The sequence below is a fragment of the Poeciliopsis prolifica genome, unplaced genomic scaffold (genome assembly GCF_027474105.1).
Source record: "Poeciliopsis prolifica strain line A6 unplaced genomic scaffold, Auburn_PproV2 SCAFFOLD046, whole genome shotgun sequence".
Taxonomy (NCBI): Eukaryota; Metazoa; Chordata; class Actinopteri; order Cyprinodontiformes; family Poeciliidae; genus Poeciliopsis; species Poeciliopsis prolifica.
The window spans coordinates 2,974,324-2,997,371 of record NW_026562421.1 but is presented as its reverse complement, the minus strand read 5'-3'; the positions used below and the strand labels follow the sequence as shown (position 1 = coordinate 2,997,371).

General features: G+C 38.6%; 4 protein-coding genes across 6 annotated transcripts; 2 read left to right on the top strand and 2 right to left on the bottom strand.

Moving 5' to 3' along the window:
* Window positions 1–843: 843 nt before the first annotated feature.
* On the bottom strand, window positions 844–2,271 carry LOC129377001 (E3 ubiquitin/ISG15 ligase TRIM25-like). Its single transcript, XM_055056727.1, has 2 exons — window positions 1,061–2,271; window positions 844–967 (listed from the first exon to the last, which is right to left on the bottom strand). Exons 1-2 carry the CDS (start codon window positions 1,816–1,818, stop codon window positions 844–846), a joined length of 882 nt encoding a protein of 293 aa, XP_054912702.1. The 5' UTR covers window positions 1,819–2,271.
* A 1,388-nt stretch (window positions 2,272–3,659) lies between these two features.
* Window positions 3,660–6,591, top strand: LOC129376985 (tubulin alpha-1B chain-like). The gene is made up of 4 exons (XM_055056705.1): window positions 3,660–3,804; window positions 4,896–5,118; window positions 5,209–5,357; window positions 5,444–6,591. Exons 1-4 carry the CDS (start codon window positions 3,802–3,804, stop codon window positions 6,422–6,424), a joined length of 1,356 nt encoding a protein of 451 aa, XP_054912680.1. The 5' UTR covers window positions 3,660–3,801; the 3' UTR covers window positions 6,425–6,591.
* A 281-nt stretch (window positions 6,592–6,872) lies between these two features.
* pmelb (premelanosome protein b) lies at window positions 6,873–14,968 on the bottom strand. Of its 2 annotated transcripts, none has more exons than XM_055056702.1 (12): window positions 14,883–14,968; window positions 13,040–13,135; window positions 12,808–12,954; window positions 12,033–12,161; window positions 11,702–11,863; window positions 10,338–10,670; window positions 9,431–9,643; window positions 8,946–9,083; window positions 8,733–8,835; window positions 8,436–8,641; window positions 8,269–8,359; window positions 6,873–7,253 (listed from the first exon to the last, which is right to left on the bottom strand). In XM_055056702.1, exons 1-12 carry the CDS (start codon window positions 14,938–14,940, stop codon window positions 7,097–7,099), a joined length of 1,833 nt encoding a protein of 610 aa, XP_054912677.1. In that variant the 5' UTR covers window positions 14,941–14,968; the 3' UTR covers window positions 6,873–7,096. The 2 variants fall into 2 exon arrangements, with proteins under 2 accessions (XP_054912677.1, XP_054912678.1); XM_055056703.1 differs by having other exon boundaries at window positions 9,431–9,589.
* Window positions 14,969–17,645: 2,677 nt separating this feature from the next.
* Window positions 17,646–22,694, top strand: sarnp (SAP domain containing ribonucleoprotein). 2 transcript variants are annotated; one of them, XM_055056713.1, is made up of 11 exons: window positions 17,646–17,732; window positions 18,764–18,863; window positions 19,233–19,276; window positions 19,361–19,431; window positions 19,642–19,693; window positions 20,214–20,287; window positions 20,543–20,580; window positions 21,177–21,202; window positions 21,461–21,529; window positions 21,781–21,867; window positions 21,951–22,694. In XM_055056713.1, the coding sequence occupies exons 1-11, from the start codon at window positions 17,700–17,702 to the stop codon at window positions 21,990–21,992; spliced, it is 636 nt and encodes a 211-aa protein (XP_054912688.1). In that variant the 5' UTR covers window positions 17,646–17,699; the 3' UTR covers window positions 21,993–22,694. The 2 variants fall into 2 exon arrangements, with proteins under 2 accessions (XP_054912688.1, XP_054912687.1); XM_055056712.1 differs by having other exon boundaries at window positions 20,211–20,287.
* Window positions 22,695–23,048: the final 354 nt, after the last annotated feature.

Sequence of the window (23,048 nt, the reverse complement as noted above, 5' to 3'; positions counted from 1 at the left end):
GTTAGGAGGCTGCGCTGTGAGCAGGGGGGATGTGATCTTTCTCTCTCCCCAGATCTCCATGTCTTGTCTCTGTGAGGGAAACGCCCATCTGCTCTTCCCATGAGGATGGTGTGCTGTGACATTAAAATGGATGAGACAAAGCAGCTCTTTCTCTTGGAGTTTGGTGTTATTATCTTTGCTAAACTATCACCTTTCAGAGACAATGACCACAAACGCTTTTTGGCCTGACGTGTCTTTAAGCCCCTTTGTTGCTAACAACAAAATAATGAAACAGTGGTTAGAGTCATGCTAGACCTTCTTTGACTGTGGGCAATTAGTGGGCTATTTTTAACAACAAACATCTAGTGACAACAAAGCTTCAGTCGGATTTTGAAATGTGGTTTTTATTCTTGTGTGCTGCGTTTTTTGGCAGCATACAAAATACTTTCCTTTCTATGTATTTTGGTTGGTGTCAAAAGGCTCAGAAACTGATGGATGCTGCAGTGATTGGTGACACTGATGCAAAACAAAGATGCCAAAGGTGATTCTCTTTACATTTTAAATTAATTTTTCCTCACGAATATTTTCTGTGCATATTTGCCCTTGTAAATTGTGTACAGTGGACCTCTGCCTATTGGCAAGAATTTTTAAAAAGTATATCTAAAATATTTGAAGAAAAATGCATCTTAGGAGACTGAAAGAGAACGAGGCGCGATGCTTGTACCAGGCACTTTCCAGTGATGTTATAACCGTTATTAATATATATGTATATGTGGTTTGTTGCTATGGTTTTGTAAGCGAAACCAGAACATCCAAATACATCAGAATAAATATTAAAGCAAGTGTATTAGAGCCCAGAGAACTTTAGATTTTCCCTCTGTGGATCAGAGTCATGGTTTCAGAGACGTAGAAGGACAGAATACCTGCTCTGTGATCCAGGTACACTCCCACTCTAGAGGGAACCGGACCGGAGACGGAGATCCAGATGCTGTTGTGACCAAACATAGAACGGAAACAATCTAATTCCCAAAATTTGTCATTTTTTTCCAAATATACATTTATTCTGACCTTTTCTACTAACTTTCTTGTAAGCAACTGCTCAGTGAAGATCTCCTCACTGTCCTCCACTGTTTTATCAGCAGAGCGATTGATGGCCTCCACCTCCTGTTGAAGCAGCTTCACATCTTTCTCCTGGTCCTGGATCATCTGCTGGATGTTTCCTCGTCTCTCCTCCAGCTCTCTCTGCCTCTCAGTCCTTTCTGCTGCAGCTGTCACTGTGTCATGACCTTTATGTTCATCCACAGAGCAGAGATAACAGATACACTTCTGATCAGTGCGGCAGAACATCTTCATCACCTCATCGTGACGAGAGCAGATGTTCTCCTGGAGGTTCTTGTTCGGCTCCACCAGCTTGTGTTTCTTTAATGGAGCCACAACATAATGAGGCTGAATGTGTTTCTCACAGTAAGAGGCCAGACAGACCAAACAGGACTTGGTGGCCTTCAGTTTTCTTCCAGTGCAGAAATCACAGGCCACCTCTTCAGGTCCAGCATAGCGGTGATCAGCAGGAGCAGCTTGGAGTCCAGTCTTCTTCAGCTGCTCCACTAAAGCTGCTAGGATGGTGTTTTTCTCCAGGTCAGGCCTCTGTGTGAAGCTTCTCCTGCATTGAGGACAGTGGTAGCTTTTCTTGGTCTCACCTCCATCCCAGAAGTTTGTAATACAGTTCATACAGTAGCTGTGTCCACAGGGAATCGCCACCGGATCCTTCAGAAGATCCAGACAGATGGAACAGGAGAAAGTTTCTGGGTCCAGCTGATTCTGCTCCATTTCATTCCTCATTGTGACATTCACTCAGTCACAATGAATGTGTGAGTTTCACTACCTGAAAACAGAAACCGATTCAAGTTCTGATCTTTGACTAATGTGTCAGAGCAGAGTGCTTACAGCCAATCCGCTTTCACTTTCAGCCGATGTTGTATCCACTCAGCTTCAAGGCATGTTGGGAAAGTCTGGTTGTCCTGTTTTAATTAGAGATGGAAGATCAGCAAAACAAAAAGCAACAATGTTAGTTCAGATATTTTCCAAAATACAGTACAAATAATATTTATGATTAATAGCGTAAAGGATCAATCTTGTTAGAGAATGAGGACATCATACAACAAGAATAATGCCACCAACATGTATTTTCCAATAGCTAAGTTCAGACCTGTCTTGAGAAAAGTTAGAATGTCAACTCCAGAAAACTGTCATGATGCTCATTATCATAAGCAAATTACATGAGCGGCATGGATTGTTTTTTATTAAGTGTAACCTGAACTGGACCTTGTGTTCTGCCCCAAAGCGGCCAGGCCACCAGTAAGTGTCCCAGTGTTCCCAGTGGCCAGTTCCCTCATGGTCAGACCTACTGGAGACTGGTTCTGATAAAAGCATATTAATGCATGGCTCAGTCAAAGACCAAACTTGAAAAAATGCTTCTTTTTTGTAATAAACCTATTATTTTTCAAAGAAGAGTAAGCAGAAATTTGAGTTTCTCATTGCAAAGTGGTGCAGACATTCAGAAAAAGGATATAAACTTTTATTACATGTGCAGATGTATTTTTTTATTCTTATGTCAGTGAGTCATCAGATCCAGGAAGTTAACAGACTTAAAATAGTTTATAACCATTTTCATTTGATAGTTCTGTTTTTTTTTTTCACACTCATACAGGAAGCACTCTGCGACAGACGGAGAATATGCTCTGTCACATTGTTGGGTGTTGGGTTCTCAGTTTGCATCGATGCAATGCAGTCATGCCACGAAGGACCACTCCCATCCCCAGCATTCCCATCCTCCTCTCTGTTCGTGCTGAGCAGCTGCTTTGACCCTCCCTGTTTCACAGCTGCTGGGGAGAGAGGAGGAAACGGAGAGAAGGAGGAGGAGATAGAAATGTTCTCAAACAGTCCTGGCTCACAGCCACAGCTCTTTCCTGTCATTTTGAGTGTGATACATCATCAGTGCCCTTGTTGTAGGACAGAAAAAGAAACCCTACATTGAGATTCAGATTTCTGCCTGAAGAAATGGTTTCCAACAACAGCATTTAATGCTGTAGATCCCTCACAGCCATTTGCCCTTCCAGGCGCTATTTCTGATAACTGCTTTTCAGGCAGTTTCAGTTCCTTGAACAGGCCAGAAGCTGCATGGACCCAGCCTCTATGCTGCTGAACAGCAGGACAGCCACGTGATCACCCCAATGGATGGATGACATCATTGCAGAGGATCTGGGACAAAGAGGCAGAAGAGGCAAGAAGCTGCTATGCCGGACTGACACATCACAGCAGGTCTCTGCAACATGAACCCTCTGCAGACGTCAGCTTGTGCAGGGACGTCTGAAGCTCATTGTCTGAACTGCTGTGGGAAGATGCCACACCCAGACGGATGCTGGTGCACAGATAATAAATGAGCGTCCTCTGAACTCATCCATCACGTCAAAACTATTGCATATAAGCACCATATGACACAGTGAAAATAAATCACAAAATAAAATTATTATTACTGAGATTAATCTGTTTACATTTTTGCTTTTTAAAAATCCTGAGTTATCCTGCAGTCTGATCTGCGCAGCATCACCAAATGGCGGCGGTAGAATCGTGTTTTTTTCCACTCAGCACAGGAGCAAATCCGCTGCCCTGCCTGCATAAATCCGCCTGCGCCTCCCTCCCATTCAGCAGTTGTTGCATCGACCCCGTTGGGTACAACACGCAACGCAAACACCCCGTTTTTACAAAGCCTCCTTCTGGGCATTTTCTCCTTCTCCTCTTCCTCTTTGAACCTCAGACGGAAAAATGGTGAGTTTTTTGATTATTTGTGGTCAATGAATCTCGACCGGAGGAATTTGTGAGGCAGAAATTGGTCAGGATTCAGCGCCAGCCGGCGTCTCGGCTGTCACACGACGTCGGGAAGGATTTTCTTCTTTCGATGCGTAAAGCTTTTAACACGTGGGGATGTTTTATTCTAATCTAGATGTTTACTGTATGTCTTAATGACTTTTTGAATGAAAGGAAGCTGTCAGATTATATAAATGATGCACAGGCCGGTGCGCAGTTGTGCCACAGTGTGATTGTCATTGTTTGGAGATGAGAACAATGCATGACTGGGGGCATTTAGACGCACAATAAGAGCGATACATCTGCATAAAATGTTAATTTAAAAAAAACTTGTTTACTTCATTATTCATGTTTTGTTATACATTTTCCAATTTGGTCTATTTATAAACTGGAATATGAATATTTACACGTTTCTCATAAAGGCAGGGAGGGGCAGTTTGTACTGGATATGGATGGATGCACGAAGATTTCTTTCTTTTTTTTTTTTTTATTAACGGGACCCAATATATAATCTATGAAAAATAAATGATTCATATTATTCTAAGCTTAATTTCAAATGACAGCATAGTTTTAATTACATTTACATTCTTACTGCAAACAACCTGATTAAATAAACTTGAATTATATAACAGATTTCAAGGGGAAGGTCTGTTTTTTATTCTTTTCATTTTGTGTTCAAGCATCCGCTGTGATTGTGCATCTCCAAGGAGATCAAGTGGAATATTCCAGACTCACAGTGTCTGCGCCTGTGATTTGCATGCATTCATTTGCATGTGTGCTTATTCTTGTAAACTGGGTGCAAGAGTTGGAGAAAAAGGCCTGAGCATGAAAAAAAGCAGATCAAAGACAAGAGAGGGGGCTTCTGCTGGCAGGCATTCTGAATCCCCTGCCAATTGTGGTGCAGGGTGGTGCCTCCTGCTGCTGCAGTACCTAGTCCTAACAGACAGGGGGAGCACTTAAATGTCTCCAGAACTCGGATGTGTTAATGTGCAAAAGACTGTATTGGTTTAATCTAAATTGATAAATCTTTTTCCTTGCCCTTTACTCCATAGCGTGAGTGCATCTCCATCCACGTCGGTCAGGCCGGTGTTCAGATCGGCAACGCCTGCTGGGAGCTCTACTGCCTGGAGCATGGCATCCAGCCGGACGGGCAGATGCCCAGTGACAAGACTCTTGGAGGAGGAGACGACTCCTTCAACACCTTCTTCAGCGAGACCGGAGCAGGGAAGCACGTCCCCAGAGCCGTTTTTGTAGACCTGGAGCCCACTGTCATCGGTAAGCAAGATCACTTCTGCCATACAAATAAACTTGGTGTTTAATGTGAAAAATCTGTAAACCTAAATTAAGTTTAATTTTTCTGCTCAGATGAGGTTCGCACTGGGACCTACCGCCAGCTGTTCCACCCTGAACAGCTGATCACTGGGAAGGAAGATGCTGCTAACAACTACGCCAGAGGACACTACACCATTGGCAAAGAGATCATCGACCTGGTTCTGGACAGGATTCGGAAACTGGTGGGTAAACTTAGCGCCGCTAATTTCCAAATTTGTCTTTGAATTATCAGTCAGCAATTGATTTTGGTTTCCATCTTCATCCTCAGGCTGACCAGTGCACAGGCCTGCAGGGCTTCCTGGTTTTCCACAGCTTCGGTGGAGGAACCGGTTCTGGTTTCACCTCCCTGCTGATGGAGCGTCTCTCCGTCGACTACGGAAAGAAGTCCAAGCTGGAGTTCTCCATCTACCCAGCTCCCCAGGTGTCCACTGCTGTTGTGGAGCCCTACAACTCCATCCTGACCACCCACACCACCCTGGAGCACTCAGACTGTGCCTTCATGGTGGACAACGAGGCCATCTACGATATCTGCCGCAGGAACCTCGACATCGAACGCCCCACCTACACCAACCTGAACAGGCTGATCAGCCAGATCGTGTCCTCCATCACTGCGTCTCTCCGTTTTGATGGTGCCCTGAATGTTGATCTGACTGAGTTCCAGACCAACTTGGTACCATACCCTCGTATCCACTTCCCTCTGGCCACCTACGCCCCGGTGATCTCTGCAGAGAAGGCTTACCATGAGCAGCTCTCAGTGGCCGAGATCACAAACGCCTGCTTCGAGCCGGCCAATCAGATGGTGAAATGTGACCCTCGCCATGGCAAGTACATGGCCTGCTGCTTGCTTTTCCGTGGTGATGTGGTGCCCAAGGACGTCAATGCTGCTATTGCCACCATCAAAACCAAACGCACCATCCAGTTTGTGGACTGGTGTCCCACTGGTTTCAAGGTTGGCATCAACTACCAGCCACCAACTGTGGTTCCTGGTGGTGACCTCGCCAAGGTCCAGAGGGCTGTGTGCATGCTGAGCAACACCACTGCTATTGCAGAGGCCTGGGCTCGGCTGGATCACAAGTTCGACCTGATGTACGCCAAGCGTGCATTCGTCCACTGGTATGTGGGTGAGGGAATGGAGGAGGGAGAGTTCTCCGAGGCCAGGGAGGACATGGCAGCTCTGGAGAAGGATTACGAGGAGGTTGGAGTCGACTCCATTGAGGGTGAGGGAGAGGAGGAAGGAGAAGAGTATTAAAAGAACCACAGAGAAGTTGAGCAGGAAATATTCGATCACAACAAATTCTTAAATGCATTCAAACCAGAGATGTTTGTCCATCAAAGTATTGGATTTGCTTTTTGAATAAAACTCCTGAAGTTGTGAAGTTTGGCTTTGTTCTGAATAAAATCTCTGTGATGTGAAAAGTTGTGTGTCTGATTATTTATCTAAACATGTGGTGCCCAAATCAAAACATCCAGATCTACTGTAACAATTTTGAGAAGCAACCCACTTCTGCACACCTTAATCACATGACTGGTTTGGTACCAACCCATTGCAGATCTCAGAAACGCTGATGAGCCATTTGATCCAGGTGTGTTGATGAAGGGAGGCACCTGGTGAGTCGATTCAAAGTGATTAAAATTATCCAACATATTGCATGTATACTCTATTTTTTAGGTATCTATAATTAACTTGCAAACACATAAACATTTTAGACATTTAATTAAAACATCAAAATCCAGTTTTGTTCAAGTCCAAGAAGTTTTGTTCACACTTGTTTTAAGACAGTAAAAAAAAGAATCAGCATATCTAAAAAAAGAAAAAAACTACTTGATTTAACAATAATTATTTTATATTTATGAGGCCTATATTTTGGGAAAAAAAGTATAAAATGCATCCCAAGGGCTTTATTTGACTGATGCTAGGGATTTACAGCGGCCTGTCCTGCAGCAGAGGGCTGTTATCGATGGCTCCTGGTCTGTTTAGGGAGTTCCAGAGCGTCGAAGCTGCATAGCTGCTGCGAACCCCACTGAGCTGTGGGCCTTCAGATGCAGCTTCCTTTAAAGGATGGTAGGGTCTAAGACGCCTGTGCAAAGCAGAAAAATAGACATCATTTTGTAATTCAAAGTTATAAATTATTTAACAGAACCCACACAATTAAGAATCAATGGGTTGGTCAGTACTCTTGATATGTTGAGATACTGAATTATAGCCTCCCCAATAAGACAAGTTAACATTTCTTCATTTTACAGACAATAGTTAAAATAAAAATATTTATAATAAGGTAAACATCTATCATTAGCTGTTTGCAACACCAACTAGCGGCAAAACATTCACTGTTAGCTTAACTATAACTTTTAACTAAATATTAGCTTTAAATATTAGCTGTTAGCAGTAGACTTGATGCTATCACCCTAGGTGTTAGCCGCTAGCAATATATTTATTGCTAGCGGCTATCTATTGCCAATGTGCAAAGAGCATTTGCTCTTTGCACATTGGCAACATGTTAGCAACATATTAGGTATAAGCGACACATTTGCAGTTTGTAATACATTAAGTTGTGGTAAAACATTTCCTTTCAGTCACACACTAGCTTTAGCCATGCATTAGCTGTTAGCAACACAATAGCCATTAGCAACATATTTGCTATTAGCCAGACATTAGCTGTTAACAGTAGCTTTGTTTCTAGCATTTGAGTGGCTGTTAGCCATGTTGCATTTGTACACCGTATTCAAAATGAGTTAAAAGTATGAAAAACCATTTTGCAGAGTCACAGAGTTCAGCTGTTCTTGTCATCCCTAGCAATACAGAGATCCAGTTTAAAATTGAACAGGAAGTGAGCAACCCTGAGACTCAGCTTCCAATATTTAGATACAAGGAAGCAGATGTGAGCTGATAGTTTGCAGCAAAAGGCCTTCCAGGCCAGCTGTTACAATGAAGGAGGCCTGTTTGCAGTACTGAGGAAGATGGAAATATGTCTAATTTGAATATGTTCTTATCCATGCAAATTAAAGACGCTCTGGATGTAAATCTGGGATACTTGATAAAAATCACTGTGGAAAGTTTGAGCAAGAGAAGATGTTGAAGGTGACAGTTCCTACTTGTAGGAGTATCCAACAATCCCCACTGTGAGAATGAGAACCAGGACACCCAACAGCATGACGATGGTGCCGGAGGAAGACAAACCTGAGCCTGCAAAAGAGTTTCCATGATCAAGAAATCTGACAGAGCCTCTTATTTGCTGGCACATTGCAGGTTTGTTACATACTCAAGTCAACTGTGAATCTGGCAGTGGCAGCAGCTAAACTGACATCATTTGCCATGGAAACGTTGATGCAGTAGTCCCCAGAGGAGTTAAAGAAGTGACGCAACACCAACTGGCACTCCTTAGAGGGCTCCACCAGGTTGCACGCTATGTGAATCGGCTTCAGGCAGTCTGAGTCCAGAATCACACTGCAGACCTCTTTGGGATGACTGGGATGAAGAAAACCCAATAAATGAAAACTTTCTTGAAGTTAAATCCACGTTCATTCCTGACCCTAAATTATGGCACGCCAGTACACACCTTCCTTGGCAGGTCACAGTAATGTCTAAAACATTTGTGTCTTTTCGAGGTGTTGTCATGAGAACATTTTCCATTTGCACAATCTCTACTTTTTCAATGCCCTCTGGAAAAAAAATAAGCGATGAGTATCATTTATGGTCATTTCAAACTGAAACAACATAAAAACGTGATTTATTTTTATGTTATTTCAGGGGATGTTTCAAAATAACTTACCAAAAATTTCAATGCCAGTGCAGAAAGAACCATATCTATATATCACACAGTCATCATCAGATGGTTTATCCTCTGCTTCCCTCTTAGCAACAACAATGGCTGCAACTCGTCCTGACAGCCTCACTGTTTTCTTTCCGTCTGGCCACAAACAAACAGAACAATTAGCTTCTTTTTCTTTTATGAGTACTTACTCAAAAAATGTATAGGTATTTATTTAACTCCAAAATACCCAAAATTGTATTTCTTACAAGAAAGGAGATCATTTTAGATTACATTTTTAAGAGTTTAAGCAGGAATCAAACATTGTCTGTAGAGATTTTTTCTTTTATATTTGGATGGACGGATGGATGGATGGATGGATGGATGGATGGATGGATGGACGGACGGACACGGACGGACGGACGGACGGACGGACGGACGGACGGATCAGAGATCAGGAATTTTTTCTCTCCAGTTTTAGCTACATGCAGATCGTGGTAACTTACCTGCCGCCATCTTGCTTCCTGTTTGGAGTTTGTTTATTGGGGGCAGAGTCTTTGCTACTGCAGCTTCCTGGTCAGCCTGAACCATGGAGGCAGTGGAGGCTTCTCCCTCAGCGTTGTCCTCCTCAGTGTCTGAGAGAACCATGTTGATGTTCAAATGAGCTGGGTTGGTGGAAACCAGCATGGGAACAGCAGAGACCAGATCGGGAGTTTTCACTTCACACACAGAGAGTTGTTGAATTAGTTTGCATTTTCTATAGACGAAAACAATAATCACTAAAAACATAACATTATTGATACACTAACAAACCTCATGTTTTCATTCCAGGGCACTATTTGGAAATTAAACTGGTTCAATGAATAAATCAAATTTCAGTTTTATGTTCAATATAATGAAAAATACATTTCAGCCTGAGATTGCACATTTTAGTAGATTAAAAAAATTTAAAACTGGATGGATGGATGGATGGATGGATGGATGGATGGATGGATGGATGGATGGATGGATGGATGGATGGATGGATGGATGGATGGATGGATGGATGCATGGATGGATGGATGGATGGATGGATGGATGGATGCATGGAAATGGATGGATGCATGCATGGATGGATGGATAGATGATGGACAATGGATGGATGGATGGATGGATGGATGGATGGATGGATGATGGATGATGGATGGATGAGGATGGATGATGGATGGATGGATGGATGATGGATGGATGGATGGATGGATGGATGGATGGATGGATGGATGATGGATGGATGGATGATGATGGATGGATGGATGGATGGATGGATGGATGGATGGATGGATGGATGGATGGATGGGATGGATGGATGGATGGATGGATGGATGATGGAATTACCCATATGAATTACATGAACTAGCAGCATCGGTTCCTGACCTGTGGTTGCCTGGACGGCAGCCGGTCCGATGGTGGAGGTCGGGGGGTCGGATGGTGGGTCACAGGCCTTATCAGGGATGACCGCCTGGATGACCACCTGGGGTTTGAACGATCCAGAGCTGATGTATGTGTGAGTGACGGTCATCTCTCTGGATATGAGCGCCCCACTTTCATCGCCAAAGTCCCAGTTGAAGGTGATGTCTGCGTTGCCAAGGTACTGGCTGGGGTCATGGAGGGTCACGGTGAAGGCGATGGCTCGGTTCTGCACGAAGCGCATGTCTCCAGCCACGATGTCATTGACTTGGTCCAGGGAGACGGCGAAGGGGATCTGATCTGAGGAGATCAGACATTTCAAACTGATGATCAGCTTAGTAATCGGTTAATCTATGATTAATCGATTCTGATCAATTAATCTGCAAAAAAATTGACACATTCTGCAGGTTTTTCATTTATTCACTTTAAGCAATGATAGAAATAGACATTTTTTGGGATTAACCAATTAATAATTAGATAACTGCATGTACATGTTTCTTTTGCTAAATTTAACAAGCTAAAACTGCCACTTGAGGAGTTCTGGGTGCAAATAAGTTTTTTTACCTCTTAAAAGCAAAATGTTTTTTCTTCATTACTGCTCTGAGTGTGCTGTTCTTTCTGCAGTTTATCTTGTTTGTGTTGATATACTCCAGTAAATGATTAATCAATTAATAAATTAGTTGATAATTATATTTATAATCGATTTCTCATGATTAATCTGATTAATCAATTCATCAACTCATAATCAGCTTCATTGGGTTAATTGAGACAGTCATTTGGCAAGATAAATTCAAATTGTACAGCTGTATGTGTATAGATAAATATATCAGTTCTAATTCAATTATTATTATCAGATATCAATACTGGCCTACATTTTCACTTCGGTGCATCCCTGATCTAAGTTGTTAATTTCGTCTTTGTCCATGTTGAAATTGAACTTCCTTTCTTTGTGGACACAGTTCCCAGTTCATGATAATATTGCGTGTTGGTGGACTTTGACTGGTTCTTAAACATTCTGATCAATCTTGTGGGTTTTCTAACATTCTAACAAAGACACATTAAAACCAGTTTCTAAACCCAAATATATTAGAAATCGGTGAACTTTCCTGAAAAGACAATAAACAAACCAATTTCAATCAACTCTACAAATCCAGCCTGGATTCTGACATTTGAACCCAATCATTTAAAGTCAGATTCATCAACAACTCAAAATAAACACAAGGTTCATGTCTATGATGAGAGTAAATGAACCTTTGATTAGACCTGTATGTAGTCTTACTGCCACTGCCAGATTCTTCTGCTTGTGACTTTTTGTTCAGCTCCAAACTTACCAGTGATGGAAAACTGCGTAGAAGCATATCCCAGAGGAATAAACTTTTCTTTGCTGCGGTAGTGATAGATGACAATGTCCATGGTGTAGGAGCCCAGTGGGATGTCATCCGTACTGATGGTCAGAGAGGAGCAGGGCCCGTCTGCTACCTGCCAGTACTGACCTGCAAACCGGCAGAAACACAGAAATCCATCAGCAGAGCCTCATCTGCTCATCAACTTTAACCTGACGGAGTTATGCTTGATTGTGCTTGTTTTTGGGGATATGTAGAATAAATACAAACTGATCTTTTTCCAGTGGTTCATCTATATGTTCAATAGAGCTCCACTCACCCCAAGTTTTCCACACAAACACATAAGGGGGCTTCTTGTCATCCTTTACTGGTGTCCCATCTGGAAAAACAGCTTCCCAGTCTGCGTCCTTTGTTGGATGAACTGGTTCTGACTTAAAATATTTTGTTCCTGTAAGAAGAAAATAAAAGATGGTTGTCTAAATATGCTCTTATTATTTAGACTACATGTCTAAAAAAGAACCTTCAAAAACAGTCATGTGCTTAAATATTGTTTTATCAATCAAATCAGCATTTTTTAAAAATTATATCTATGATTAAACCCATTAATTTGTTCTTCATGACTCGAGCCTTACGCCCTCTGGTGGCCTCTCCAGACATGACACCCAGCAAATCCCCATCAGTGGTCTGGATGTGGAGCAAATTGAGCCCCAACTCGTCCATTTTATCTGAAGATTTACTGCATCTACGAGTGAATTTTACCAACATAATTTGAAGGTGAAACGTTATTTCAGATTTTATTTGTTTATTTCTTGAAAAACATAATTATGAGAGAAGTATGCAATATCTGGAGTTTGCATTTCAAAACTATCCACTTCCCTTCAACAGCTTTTCTTTCTTTCTTTTTTTGGCACTCGAGTGTCAAATATTTTTGACTCAAAAAATTTGTACACCCTTGGATTACAGATTGTACAAAAAAATAATTTGTTTTGTCTTGAATCAAAAAGCTCAATAAGTGTGTGTGTGCATGTGTCGTGTGTGTGTGTGTGTGTATGCGTGTGTTTGCATGTGCACACGTGTGCGTGTGTGTGTGCTACCATTGACTACACAGTCTTCAGCCCAGACCACGCTCCCATCAGGCAGAACTTCCTGGTTGTGGGGGAACTCCAGTTCGATGGTGAACGTGACTTTGGCTCCAGTCAGGGTTGGTGAATCGTTCCTAACATTGAAGATCACCTTTCCACCTGAACAGGTAGAAAATCAGAAATATTTCTCCATCAGTCCTGCAGATGTGGCTGACAAACATCTGGGACTGTTCAGCACACTGACCTTTCCAGGAGTCTTCAAATCTCGGGTCACCTGCTTTCCAGATCGGGTACATTTTATCGTTCCATGATGGGTAGCGAGTGAAACGATTTTTAGCCTCTGAAACATGAAGAATCAATCCTCCGATCAATAAACTGTGGATGATTTATTCAAATCTCCTTCATTTTATTGAGCTTTTTAACCAACTTTGCATAAAGTGAGTCTGGAATGTTTTATTTTAAGCCAACAGTGAAAACTTGTGGTACCAATCTCTCTCATGTGATGCTAATCTGGGTGTGTGTGGGATTAGATTACAGATTAACAGTGTCTGAGGGCAGATTTAGGATGAAATATCCAGCCTGGAAACAGAATCCTGTCTAAATCAAACATTTGATTAGGATTAAGGAACAAGAGGGACGAGTGGAACAACTCAGCAGAAATCAGCTTTTATTCAGCATGTTTGAAAGTTTTGTTCAGAGATATTTTTTTAAAAAGGCCAAATTAAAGCAATAATGATTCAATATGACTTTATTCAAATTTTAGCACACATAAATTAAAAAAAGTCACTTCAACTCATTTAGTTTTGCAAATATCAGTTTCTCTAACAGATCTATCAAGAAATGAATAAATCAAGTTTATTTGTACTGTTTTACATAACATTTCAGCAACAAGGTAGCTCAAGTTAGTTTAGCTATTGCATAAAGTTTTTATGCTTTACATCATAAAAACATTAAATAAAGCATCATAAAAGTGTCACAGAGTCACCAATTGTGAAACAAGTAACAAACATTACATTTGGACAAGGGTGGAAAACAAACAGGGCAGCATTTCTATCAGATGCAAGTCTTTACTTTGACTAGACCGTTTCAAGACTTCATTTTTGCTAGATTTACTGCTGTGATGTGCTTTTACCCCAAAGTCTAGAATACAGCGTTCTCAGGTCATGTGGCTACAGACAGAGCCCGCATCATCACCCCTCAGCCGCTGTGCTTCTCTGTTGTTATGAAGTGTTTTTGTGTGGATATTTAGTTTTTTTCCAGATGTTCACACTGATTGTGTGAGCCCTTCACAGATACAGAGGTTTTGCCAATCATTCAGACACAACATTGCAAACCTGAGAAAGTAGCAATAATATTTCTTCCTGAAAGTCATTCAAAATTGTTTTGCTTTTTCTAATGAGTTGGGATGAATTTGTGGTGCCTCATGCTGACGGTTTAGATTATTCTGAGTTATTTCTGCACAGCTCTACACATAGGCTGTTGGAGGACAATTTCTTCTTCTACTTCTCTCTAATTTGTATTGTACAACTTGTCAAGTAAATCTGGTCCAGTTTTTAGGGAAGATTGAAAAAAACCAATGTATAAGTAACTTTTCAGCAAGAAATAGAGACTTGTTTAAGCCAATAATTTCTTGATAGTGATTTTAAAAATTACTAGTTCCTACTAATTCAGATTATTTTACTTATGGGAAAATTTTATTGTTTTAAATTAAATGATCTTCCAACGAAACAAAGACTTTTTCATCAATATCAAGAAATTATTTTCTTAAAATAAGCTTATCACTTGTTAGTAGTTTTGTGAAATTTGGTGATTTTACAAGGTAAATAAATGCTTTTTCTCATTTATTTAACTTTTTTATGCTCATCCAGCAGCATGAAGTGGTAAATAATTTACATCTAAGCCTCTTTTGTGACCAGTTAAGTTTGCTGGCTGGTAAATTACATTTAGTGTAGATATTTCACAAACCGCTTTGATCTGTTAGAAAGATTGACCTTCTGGTTTGATTTGTGCAACCCAGCATCTTGTTTCATGCAACATTTTGTTTTATTCCAGATAAATTTAAAAAATAAATGATTTTCTGTACTCACTTGCCAAGGTCTGTGAAGTTAAAGTCAGAAGCACCAGCAGCAGAGCAGACATCCACATCGTCTCGTCCCCTGTGAAACGGCCCCTGTGGAATCAGGAGGCAGAGAAAGACGGCCTTTATAAACTCTGAGGTTTTAGCTGCAGAAGCACCTGCCTTCCTGCTGCTCCTCCCCTCTAGATTTACACTTTGTTTCATTGTGAATCGATTACACTGCAAAAACACAAAATCTCACCAAGTATTCTTGATCTAATTTCTAGTCTATTCTAGTGCAAATATCTTACTACACTTAAAGTAAGACAGGACTATTTTACAAGTAACTTTTCAGCAAAATATAAGAGTTTATTTTGAATAATTTCTTAATAGTGATGAAAACATACTATTGCCACTGGCAAATTATTTCACTTGTGATATTTTTCCAATGTTATAAGTGAAATAATCTGCCTCTGGTACCAATTGTTTTTTATCAATTTTAGTTAATTATTGACAAGTTCTTATATCTCTCTGAAAAATTAGTAAGTTAGTTTTGTCTTATTTAAACTGAACTATGATCTTTGCACTAGAAACTGGGCCAAAAATACTGGTGATATATATATTTTTTATATTTTTATTTTGAACATTTTTTTTGCAGTGATTTGCTGCTCTGTCATCATCTTTGGATGGACTTTACTGGAACTAATGTTGTATGTGTGCACAATAACAATAAAAGCATTTTTGATTCTGATTCTGAAAACCATCAAGCAAATATCCATTAAATATAATTAATCAATGTTCCAGTTATTATTAATTAAATGCAGGTCTGAACAGGTGGAAATTTAGCCTTGATTTAAAGAAACTTAAATCAGTTTTTTATTTTGAAAAACTGAGTTTCAAAACTTTGAAAAAGTTTTGTTTTTAAGGGAGACACATGAAAAGAGCTACTTTTCATTTGTAGTGAAAAGTAGCTCTACAAATGATTCCTGCAATCTGAATACATCATTTGTCTGCTACAGATTTTTATCTACATAAAATATTTATTTCCACTTCACCATAATAAGTTATTTTTATTTGTCCAACTGATGAAATCCATGTAATATGTGACTATAACACAGAAAAACATGAAAATATATATGAGGCTTCTTTTGGATTGCTTTCTTGATGAAAAAAAAATCACAATATTTCGTTTCACAATAATAAGCAGTTATGTAATTATTACATAAATAGATGGATATAAACATACATAATGGTCTGTTTAAGTGAGAATTTTCCTCGCATGCATACCAGTAGACTGTAAAATCTTTTCCTCTGAAGTTGTCTGACCCACTTTTTGTCTCAGATTAGTCCTAATTGTGCCCAGATTTACTCTGAAGTTTTCTTCAGACTGCCAGCGAAAAGCTTAATTCTCTATATTTCAATACATGCTTTCTTTCTTGGAGAAAATTAGACCGTCTGCAGATTCAGGCAAAAAGTAGGAGGTTTTTGATTTTATTTAATCAGAATAATAGGACCTCAAGGAACAACAAAACAATGGAAGGAATGCAACAGTTAATGAGGATTACTGAGCCACTTGTGACTCTTTAAATTCATCCGGCTTTGTTCCAAACCCTGAAACTTTAAAGTCACAATATTAAGCTTTCTATTGTCTCCATATCATATGGCAAACCGCAGTCCTGTTTAAACTTCTTTTGAAACAATGTATTCATTCATAGCATAACCCTAACCCTAACCCAAATCCTGCTCAGATGTGTGGCTCCTGTCATTCTGCTGAGCAGTTTCTGACATCTGCAGGAATCTATCCCGATGCCGCTCCACTTCCTGGTGTAGATAGTTTTCATTTTCACTGCTAAACGAGGCAGCATTACACTGCAAGAAAAAAGTTTGGTAAATGCCCTGGTCAAAAGCATTACAAACTTATCTGGCCGCAAACCACTTATTACCAAAAGCAGAGATGGAAACTAATTAGAATATTTAAAATAACTGCAAGAGTCTGCACTACAGTGGTGTATTAGGGACATTTTAGATGAAAACAGGAGGAGTAAATCTCCACCAAAAATCTTTTCTAGAAAAAAATCTATGAAGTTTCTGAGTTTTAAAAGTCCAACATTTTCTAGGAAAAAACTCAGAAACTTTTCCATTAATCTCAGATTAATCTCTTTTTGAAAAAGAAAAAAAAGTCCACTTTTTGTTTTTCTTTCTGAGATAGTTTAATAACTTCCAATTTTATTTATTTTTATTTTTAGAATTTTTTTTTTACTTTTAAAACTCAGAAATGTCCTTATTTTTTTTTTATAGAATTCTTTTCAGTTAGTCTTAAAATTTCAGATTTTTTTCTGGGACACCTTTGACTTTGCAAACGCAGAAATATCCATGTATTTTTCTGGAAAATTTCTGAACTTAATCTAAAAACTTCTGACGTGTTTTCGGCAAATCTTTTGACTTTAACAATTTTAGAATGTTACTGTAGGTCTATAAGGAGGAATTGACTAAAATTTCTGTAAACAAAAGGTTTCCAAAAACATTTTACCAAAATTATAATGTCTAAAATGTCATACAATAGATTGAGACCTTCAAACGTCATGAATATTTTTTTTAAGCATAAGTAATTTATTTATTTATTTTTTCCCTTTTGTTAACAAATGGAGCTGAATGACTAACTTTTTTTTTGTTAAAACAAAGAAATGTACAATAACTGAATCACCAGCTATGACTTTGTTCGTAATTGATCTGCAGGGTATCCATCTGTTCAACAGGGGGCGCTGTGAGCCGCTTAACGCTTTCAAAGAGCTCAGAAGGAGAGCAGCTCCAGTTTGATTGGAAGAAGTAGTACATCAACAAGAAAAAGATGGCCGAAGTGATAGAGCTGCACAAATTAAAGGTTGGTATTGCCTTTAAATATGAATTTTATTTTTATTTGTTGGGTTTACTAGTGGAGAACAGCTGTTGGTTACCGAACAAGATCCAGGAGTTACGGCTAAATAATAGTTTTAAAGAGATAAACGGGTCCTCCGCGGGCGAGGACTCCTACCGGCGTGTGTTCAATGAGCGGCAGCTAGCTCCGTTAGCCCGGCAGGAGACGAATAAATGTACAAGTACACTGATTCAAATTAATTAAATTTGACGGTACCAAAGTACGCAATATTTTTCTTGGAGTCTAAACAATTAAACTCCGAGATAAACATCAATATTAATAAATATTCTCGATCTAGTCATAATACAACTCCACGCATTTTCAAAAATACACTCCCATTTATTTAAACCGCTTCAGAAATATAAAGTAATTACTTTATATCTATAGATAGATAGATAGATAGATAGATAGATAGATAGATATCTATGAAATTTCTGGCATATTTAAGAGTGTTTGTGATTCAAAACTTAAGTTTTTGTGCAGTTTTAGCAAGTTAACTATTATAGAAAAGCTTATATTGTTTTTTATAAGGTTTGTTACAATCAGAATATGATATATGTCATATGACTCAAGGTAGAGTTTGTACTCATATTATACCAACTCATCTCAGCCTAACTGTGTTTCAAGCTTGCAAAGAAAATATATTGTGTGTCTTTTTAATGTATAAGTATTTTTGACCAGTTATGAAGATTTTAAAACTGGCAAAAATCTCTCCTATAACTTATTTACAGTGGATAAGAAAGACTGTTATTACCAGGTCAACATGAATAATAATTTATTGGATGATGCTATTGATGTAAAAGGGGTGGTTGTAAAAATAAGTTTATTTTTCTACCCACTCCTTTGAACAATGAAATATACTTTACTACTGCTCTTCTTTTGCTTTCTTTTGTTTACAGTTTATATTTCTCGATATAACTTTTTTCTTTTTTTCATTACACTACGAACGATAAAGACCAGGGAAAATGTAACGGGTTGTGTTTGTTTGTGCTGTGCAGCTTGCTGAACTGAGGCAGGAGTGTGAAGCCCGAGGTCTGGAGACCAAGGGGAACAAAGGAGACCTGATCGCCCGACTCCAGGCCTACCTGGAGGAGCACGGTGAGGCTGAGTACTGCTCAAACACCTATATTTACCAGCTGCAAAAGTGTTTACTGGGTTACAACTAGAAAACATGGCATTGCAATATTACTATTCAATTTTTTGAGGGGTGAGTTAAAGTAAATCTCGTGATGTAGAATTATAAAAAACCTTTTGTTTGTTACTCATAGAAAAATTAAGATTCACCTTAAGTACGATAAGTTTAAAAGACAAATGTAAGAAAGACAATATCTACCAGATTAACAGTAAGAGTTGCAAATACTTATTTTAACTTCTGTTTCCTGTCTTCTATGGCATCCCAACACAAAAACTTGATATTATTTCTGTTTTTGTGTTGGAAATGTCTTCCTTTCACATGTTGGACAACAGAAGAAGATGTGGATGTTGATGATGTGCTGGCTGAGGATTCTGTGGTAAAAGAACTGCTCCTTTACTTCACATTTCATACTGCTGTGCTATAAGTTTGTTAAATATTAAGGTTCGCATTTTATTTTCAGGACTTCGGTAAAGTGGAGAGCTCTGATACCATAAAAGTGGACAATGGTTCTGAAGTGATTGAGAGTGAGCCGTAAGTGTTTCTTTAATCAGTTGGCAATATTAATTTGGTTCTGGTTTCCTTATTTTCCATAGGTTCAAACAAAATGGCTTTTATTAACTTTGCCTTCCACAATGAGGAAGAAACATGTGTTTTTATTTGTATTATATTATTTTTTTATTATTAAAACTTTCTTGAAAACATGCAGGTCCTGTTTTAGTAATTCTAATTTATTTTTTTCAGGCCTGCTGAGAAGAAGGTGGTGAAAATAAGCCCTCCCTTATCTGCCAGTGAAGTACGTCTGACTGGTTTTCACCTCAAGTAGATCAATAATTCCTTTTCTTTTTCATTTTTGAAATTAGACACTGCTTTTCTTCTTTCCCCTTTTTTCTATAAGTGAACATATGCTGTTGATAGACTCTGTACAACTGACTAAATATTACAGTAGCATGGAGAAATGCAAGTTTATAACATTTTGAATTTGCGAAGCATCTGGAAAGTATTCAGTGCTTCACTTTTTCCATATTTTTTTACATTACAACCTAATTCCAAACCGCATTGAATTAATCTCTTTCCTCAAAATTCTACACACTAATTATGACAATGTGGAAACATTTTGTTGAGTGTTACTGCACCTAAACAGTCCTATGAAATATGAACATCTCATAGGACTAGGGTGACATATTCTCCTGATTGAAACTTCTACTTGTTTAATTTCCTGTAACTTTTATTTCAGCTCGTTTGTATGTCACAGTGAAACCTTCAGTGAAAGAGAGAAAACAAAATGTGTTTAATATTTACCTTTTATTGAGCAGAGACTACAGAAAAGAGCTGAGCGTTTCAACCTTCCAGCATCAGCCGAGAGCAAGAAGGCCATACGTGCAGCAAGGTTGACCTCTAATTCACCTTGTTCTTCCTTTCTGTCATTTCTTTCACAAGACAAAGTGTTGGGATTTTGGAAAATTTAAAATAAATGACAGGAACAAGCAATTTCATCTGAGATTCTTTAGATGATGTTGTTGCATTAAAAAACTTGCTGAGCATCTAAATTGTCTAAAAGTCACAACATTGTTTGTATTTGTAAGGAAGGAAATTGATGATTCTTTATGTTGTGCTAAGTTTATTTTCCGTTGTTTTCCTGCAGGTTTGGAACGCCCTCCGATTCTTCAAGCCCATCTCCAGGTACGTCATCATCCTCACCAGTAGCTTAATGCATAGAAAACACTAAAACTGTTTCCTTTACTCAAGATTCATTATATTTAAACTAAACTGAACTTTTTTGTGACAACACTGTTTCAGCTGATAAAAGCAGCGGCTTAAGGTCTTTTAGAAACAGAACAGCATCACCTTCAGTTTGCCTCATCTTATTTATAGAGTCTTAATTCATAGCAGATGTCATCGAAAGACAATCTCCAAGATAACGAAGTCCGAGAATCCTATTTCACCCAGAATCTGATGGGCTCTAATATTGAAATTACTTAACAGATTTGGTTGGTTTTCATTTTTCAGTCTTGATGTTTCATCATCATAGATATCTTGTTATGGTTGAATGGTTTCTCCATTCAGAGTTTTCAATAAAACTGGACAAGTGGCTGTTGTTGAGTCACTTGATTGCTGAGCATCAAGCAATCAAGAGACAGCTTGATTTGTTTAATGAGAGTTTTGACGAACCTCTTTGTCTCATTTTCATTTTCCTGAATCAGAAACTAAACACGGTCAGTAGAGAGTTTAATGGAGGCAAATGATTATTTTCTTTCTTATTCTTGTCTTGTGAACAGGCGTTGTGGCAAACAGCAAAGCTGGCGTGAGTTTTTCTGAAATTATTCTTTCTTTCTCTCTTTCTTCTTCAACAATTTCTTTTTTTTTATTTCTTTCTCTTTCTTCCTTCTTTCACCCTTTGTATTTTTTTCTTTATTACTTTTGCTCCTTCTTTTCTTCTCTTATCTCTTTTTTCTACTCTTCCTTCCATTCTTTCTTTCTTGGCCTCTCTCTTTCTCTTTCTTTCTCTCCCTCTTTTCCTCCAGCTGCTGCTGTTTGCCTGATGGATTTGTGTTCGTTTCAGGTGAACGTTGACGTTCTGAAGAAACGAGCGGAAAGATTCGGCATGAACGTCTCATCAGTTTCACAGAAGGTGACAAACTTAGTTCTGACACTTATTTACTTCCAAACTTCTCTGGGTTTAGCATTTTCCGTGGATCTGAAAGTTTACACACCTCTGTCCAAAGTGATGTTTATCTATGATCGTTTAAGTGAATCTGTTGGATAATATTACATCAAAAATGTAAAAAACAAAAACCTTAATAACCGGTTTATCTCACTGTTTTACTCATTCACAACATTCAGTCTTCTTGGGTTTCACTGCTTTTTGTTGTTTTTATTCAGATTGTGGAAGATGAAAAGCTGAAAAAGAGAAAGGAGAGGTTTGGAATCTTAACAGGCGCTCCGGCGGTTGGAGGAGACGATGTCGAGGTAACCTCACTGTTTCACTCATCATTAGAAATCACTAATTCAGATGCTTAATAATGCCTCTTCTTGTTTGCTTTTCTCTGCAGGCGAAGAAAATGAAACGTGCGGAAAGATTCGGAAAAGTTTAAAAAAAAATTGTTTTTGTAGTCGATTTTTTTTGTTGTTTTTTTAAGGCTGTTCAACAGATTTTTGGGGTTAAAATAATTAGTAACTGGATTTTTGTTAATCAAAAGTACATTTAAATGAAGGATCATATCTGAGACTGTTTTCCGGGGAGCCCAAAAGCTCCATATTTATCTGTTTCTACTTCTTATGAAAACTTACAGGAACAGACCAACTTCCTGCTGTTCTTTTTCAAAATTAGCTTCAATAATGATGCAGCAATAAACATTTTATTTCCTGCAGCTACTTCATACCCCAATAATAAACAATCTGCTGCTTTGCAACCTGGATGATAACAGGAAATATATCAAGCATTTACTGTGTCGCGTTGGCTCTGTTAAAAGTCGATTTCTGTCTGTTTGAGGTAAATTAAGGTCTTGTACTTTATTACATCAATGTAGCTGAATTACAACTCAAATCAAAAAGACGTTCAAATGTTTTGGGGGGTTTTTTGTTCATTGCTGGAAAAACATAATTTTTCTATTTGTTTACCAAACCAGATGTTTCCTTGAACTTTTTTATTTGAATTTATTTGTACTTTTGATTCAACACACAGCCTTTTAATTTGTTGTTGTCCTTTTGAGGGATACCATCATAAGACTGCTTCAGGTTATCTGTCCATTTTATAACGTTTTGAAATTTAAAATAAATTGTTTTCAATTTTTTGATTCCTGTCTGTTTTGTTTGTTGTTCTTTTCTGTATAAATTGCTAAATACTGGTAAAATTGCCATTTAGATTTACAAAGTACCATAAATCTAAATGGCAAATTTTACATGGGGGGGAAAAAATCCTGATGTTTGTCTGTGAAACACCACTTGTCTGTTTTTTATGATGAGTTGCTGATGCGCTCTTGGAGTAAATTTGACGGTTTAGGACGGTTCTCTATTTCATATAAACATAAACAAATATAACAGACAAAACTAACAGATGTGTAAATTGAATCAAACTTTTAAGAACTTTTAACAAGATAAATGTGTATTTTTATACAGCTGTACGCGAAGTAAAGACGCACCTTTAAATT

Bases quoted from the DNA above. Each gene is read 5' to 3' on its own strand.
- LOC129377001 (XM_055056727.1), bottom strand. From the start codon at position 1,818: ATGAGGAATGAAATGGAGCAGAATCAGCTGGACCCAGAAACTTTCTCC. The intron at 968-1,060 runs GTTAGTAGAAAA...TGGTCACAACAG, and splicing joins GAGCAGTTGCTTACAAGAAA to CATCTGGATCTCCGTCTCCG.
- LOC129376985 (XM_055056705.1), top strand. The intron at 5,119-5,208 runs GTAAGCAAGATC...TTTTCTGCTCAG, and splicing joins CCTGGAGCCCACTGTCATCG to ATGAGGTTCGCACTGGGACC. The intron at 5,358-5,443 runs GTGGGTAAACTT...CTTCATCCTCAG, and splicing joins TGGACAGGATTCGGAAACTG to GCTGACCAGTGCACAGGCCT.
- pmelb (XM_055056702.1), bottom strand. From the start codon at position 14,940: ATGTGGATGTCTGCTCTGCTGCTGGTGCTTCTGACTTTAACTTCACAG. The intron at 12,955-13,039 runs GTCAGTGTGCTG...CTACCTGTTCAG, and splicing joins ATTTGAAGACTCCTGGAAAG to GTGGAAAGGTGATCTTCAAT. The intron at 10,671-11,701 runs GTAAGTTTGGAG...TGATCTCCTCAG, and splicing joins TACGCAGTTTTCCATCACTG to ATCAGATCCCCTTCGCCGTC.
- sarnp (XM_055056712.1), top strand. From the start codon at position 17,700: ATGGCCGAAGTGATAGAGCTGCACAAATTAAAG. The intron at 20,288-20,542 runs GTTGACCTCTAA...GTTTTCCTGCAG, and splicing joins AAGGCCATACGTGCAGCAAG to GTTTGGAACGCCCTCCGATT. The intron at 21,868-21,950 runs GTAACCTCACTG...TTTTCTCTGCAG, and splicing joins TTGGAGGAGACGATGTCGAG to GCGAAGAAAATGAAACGTGC.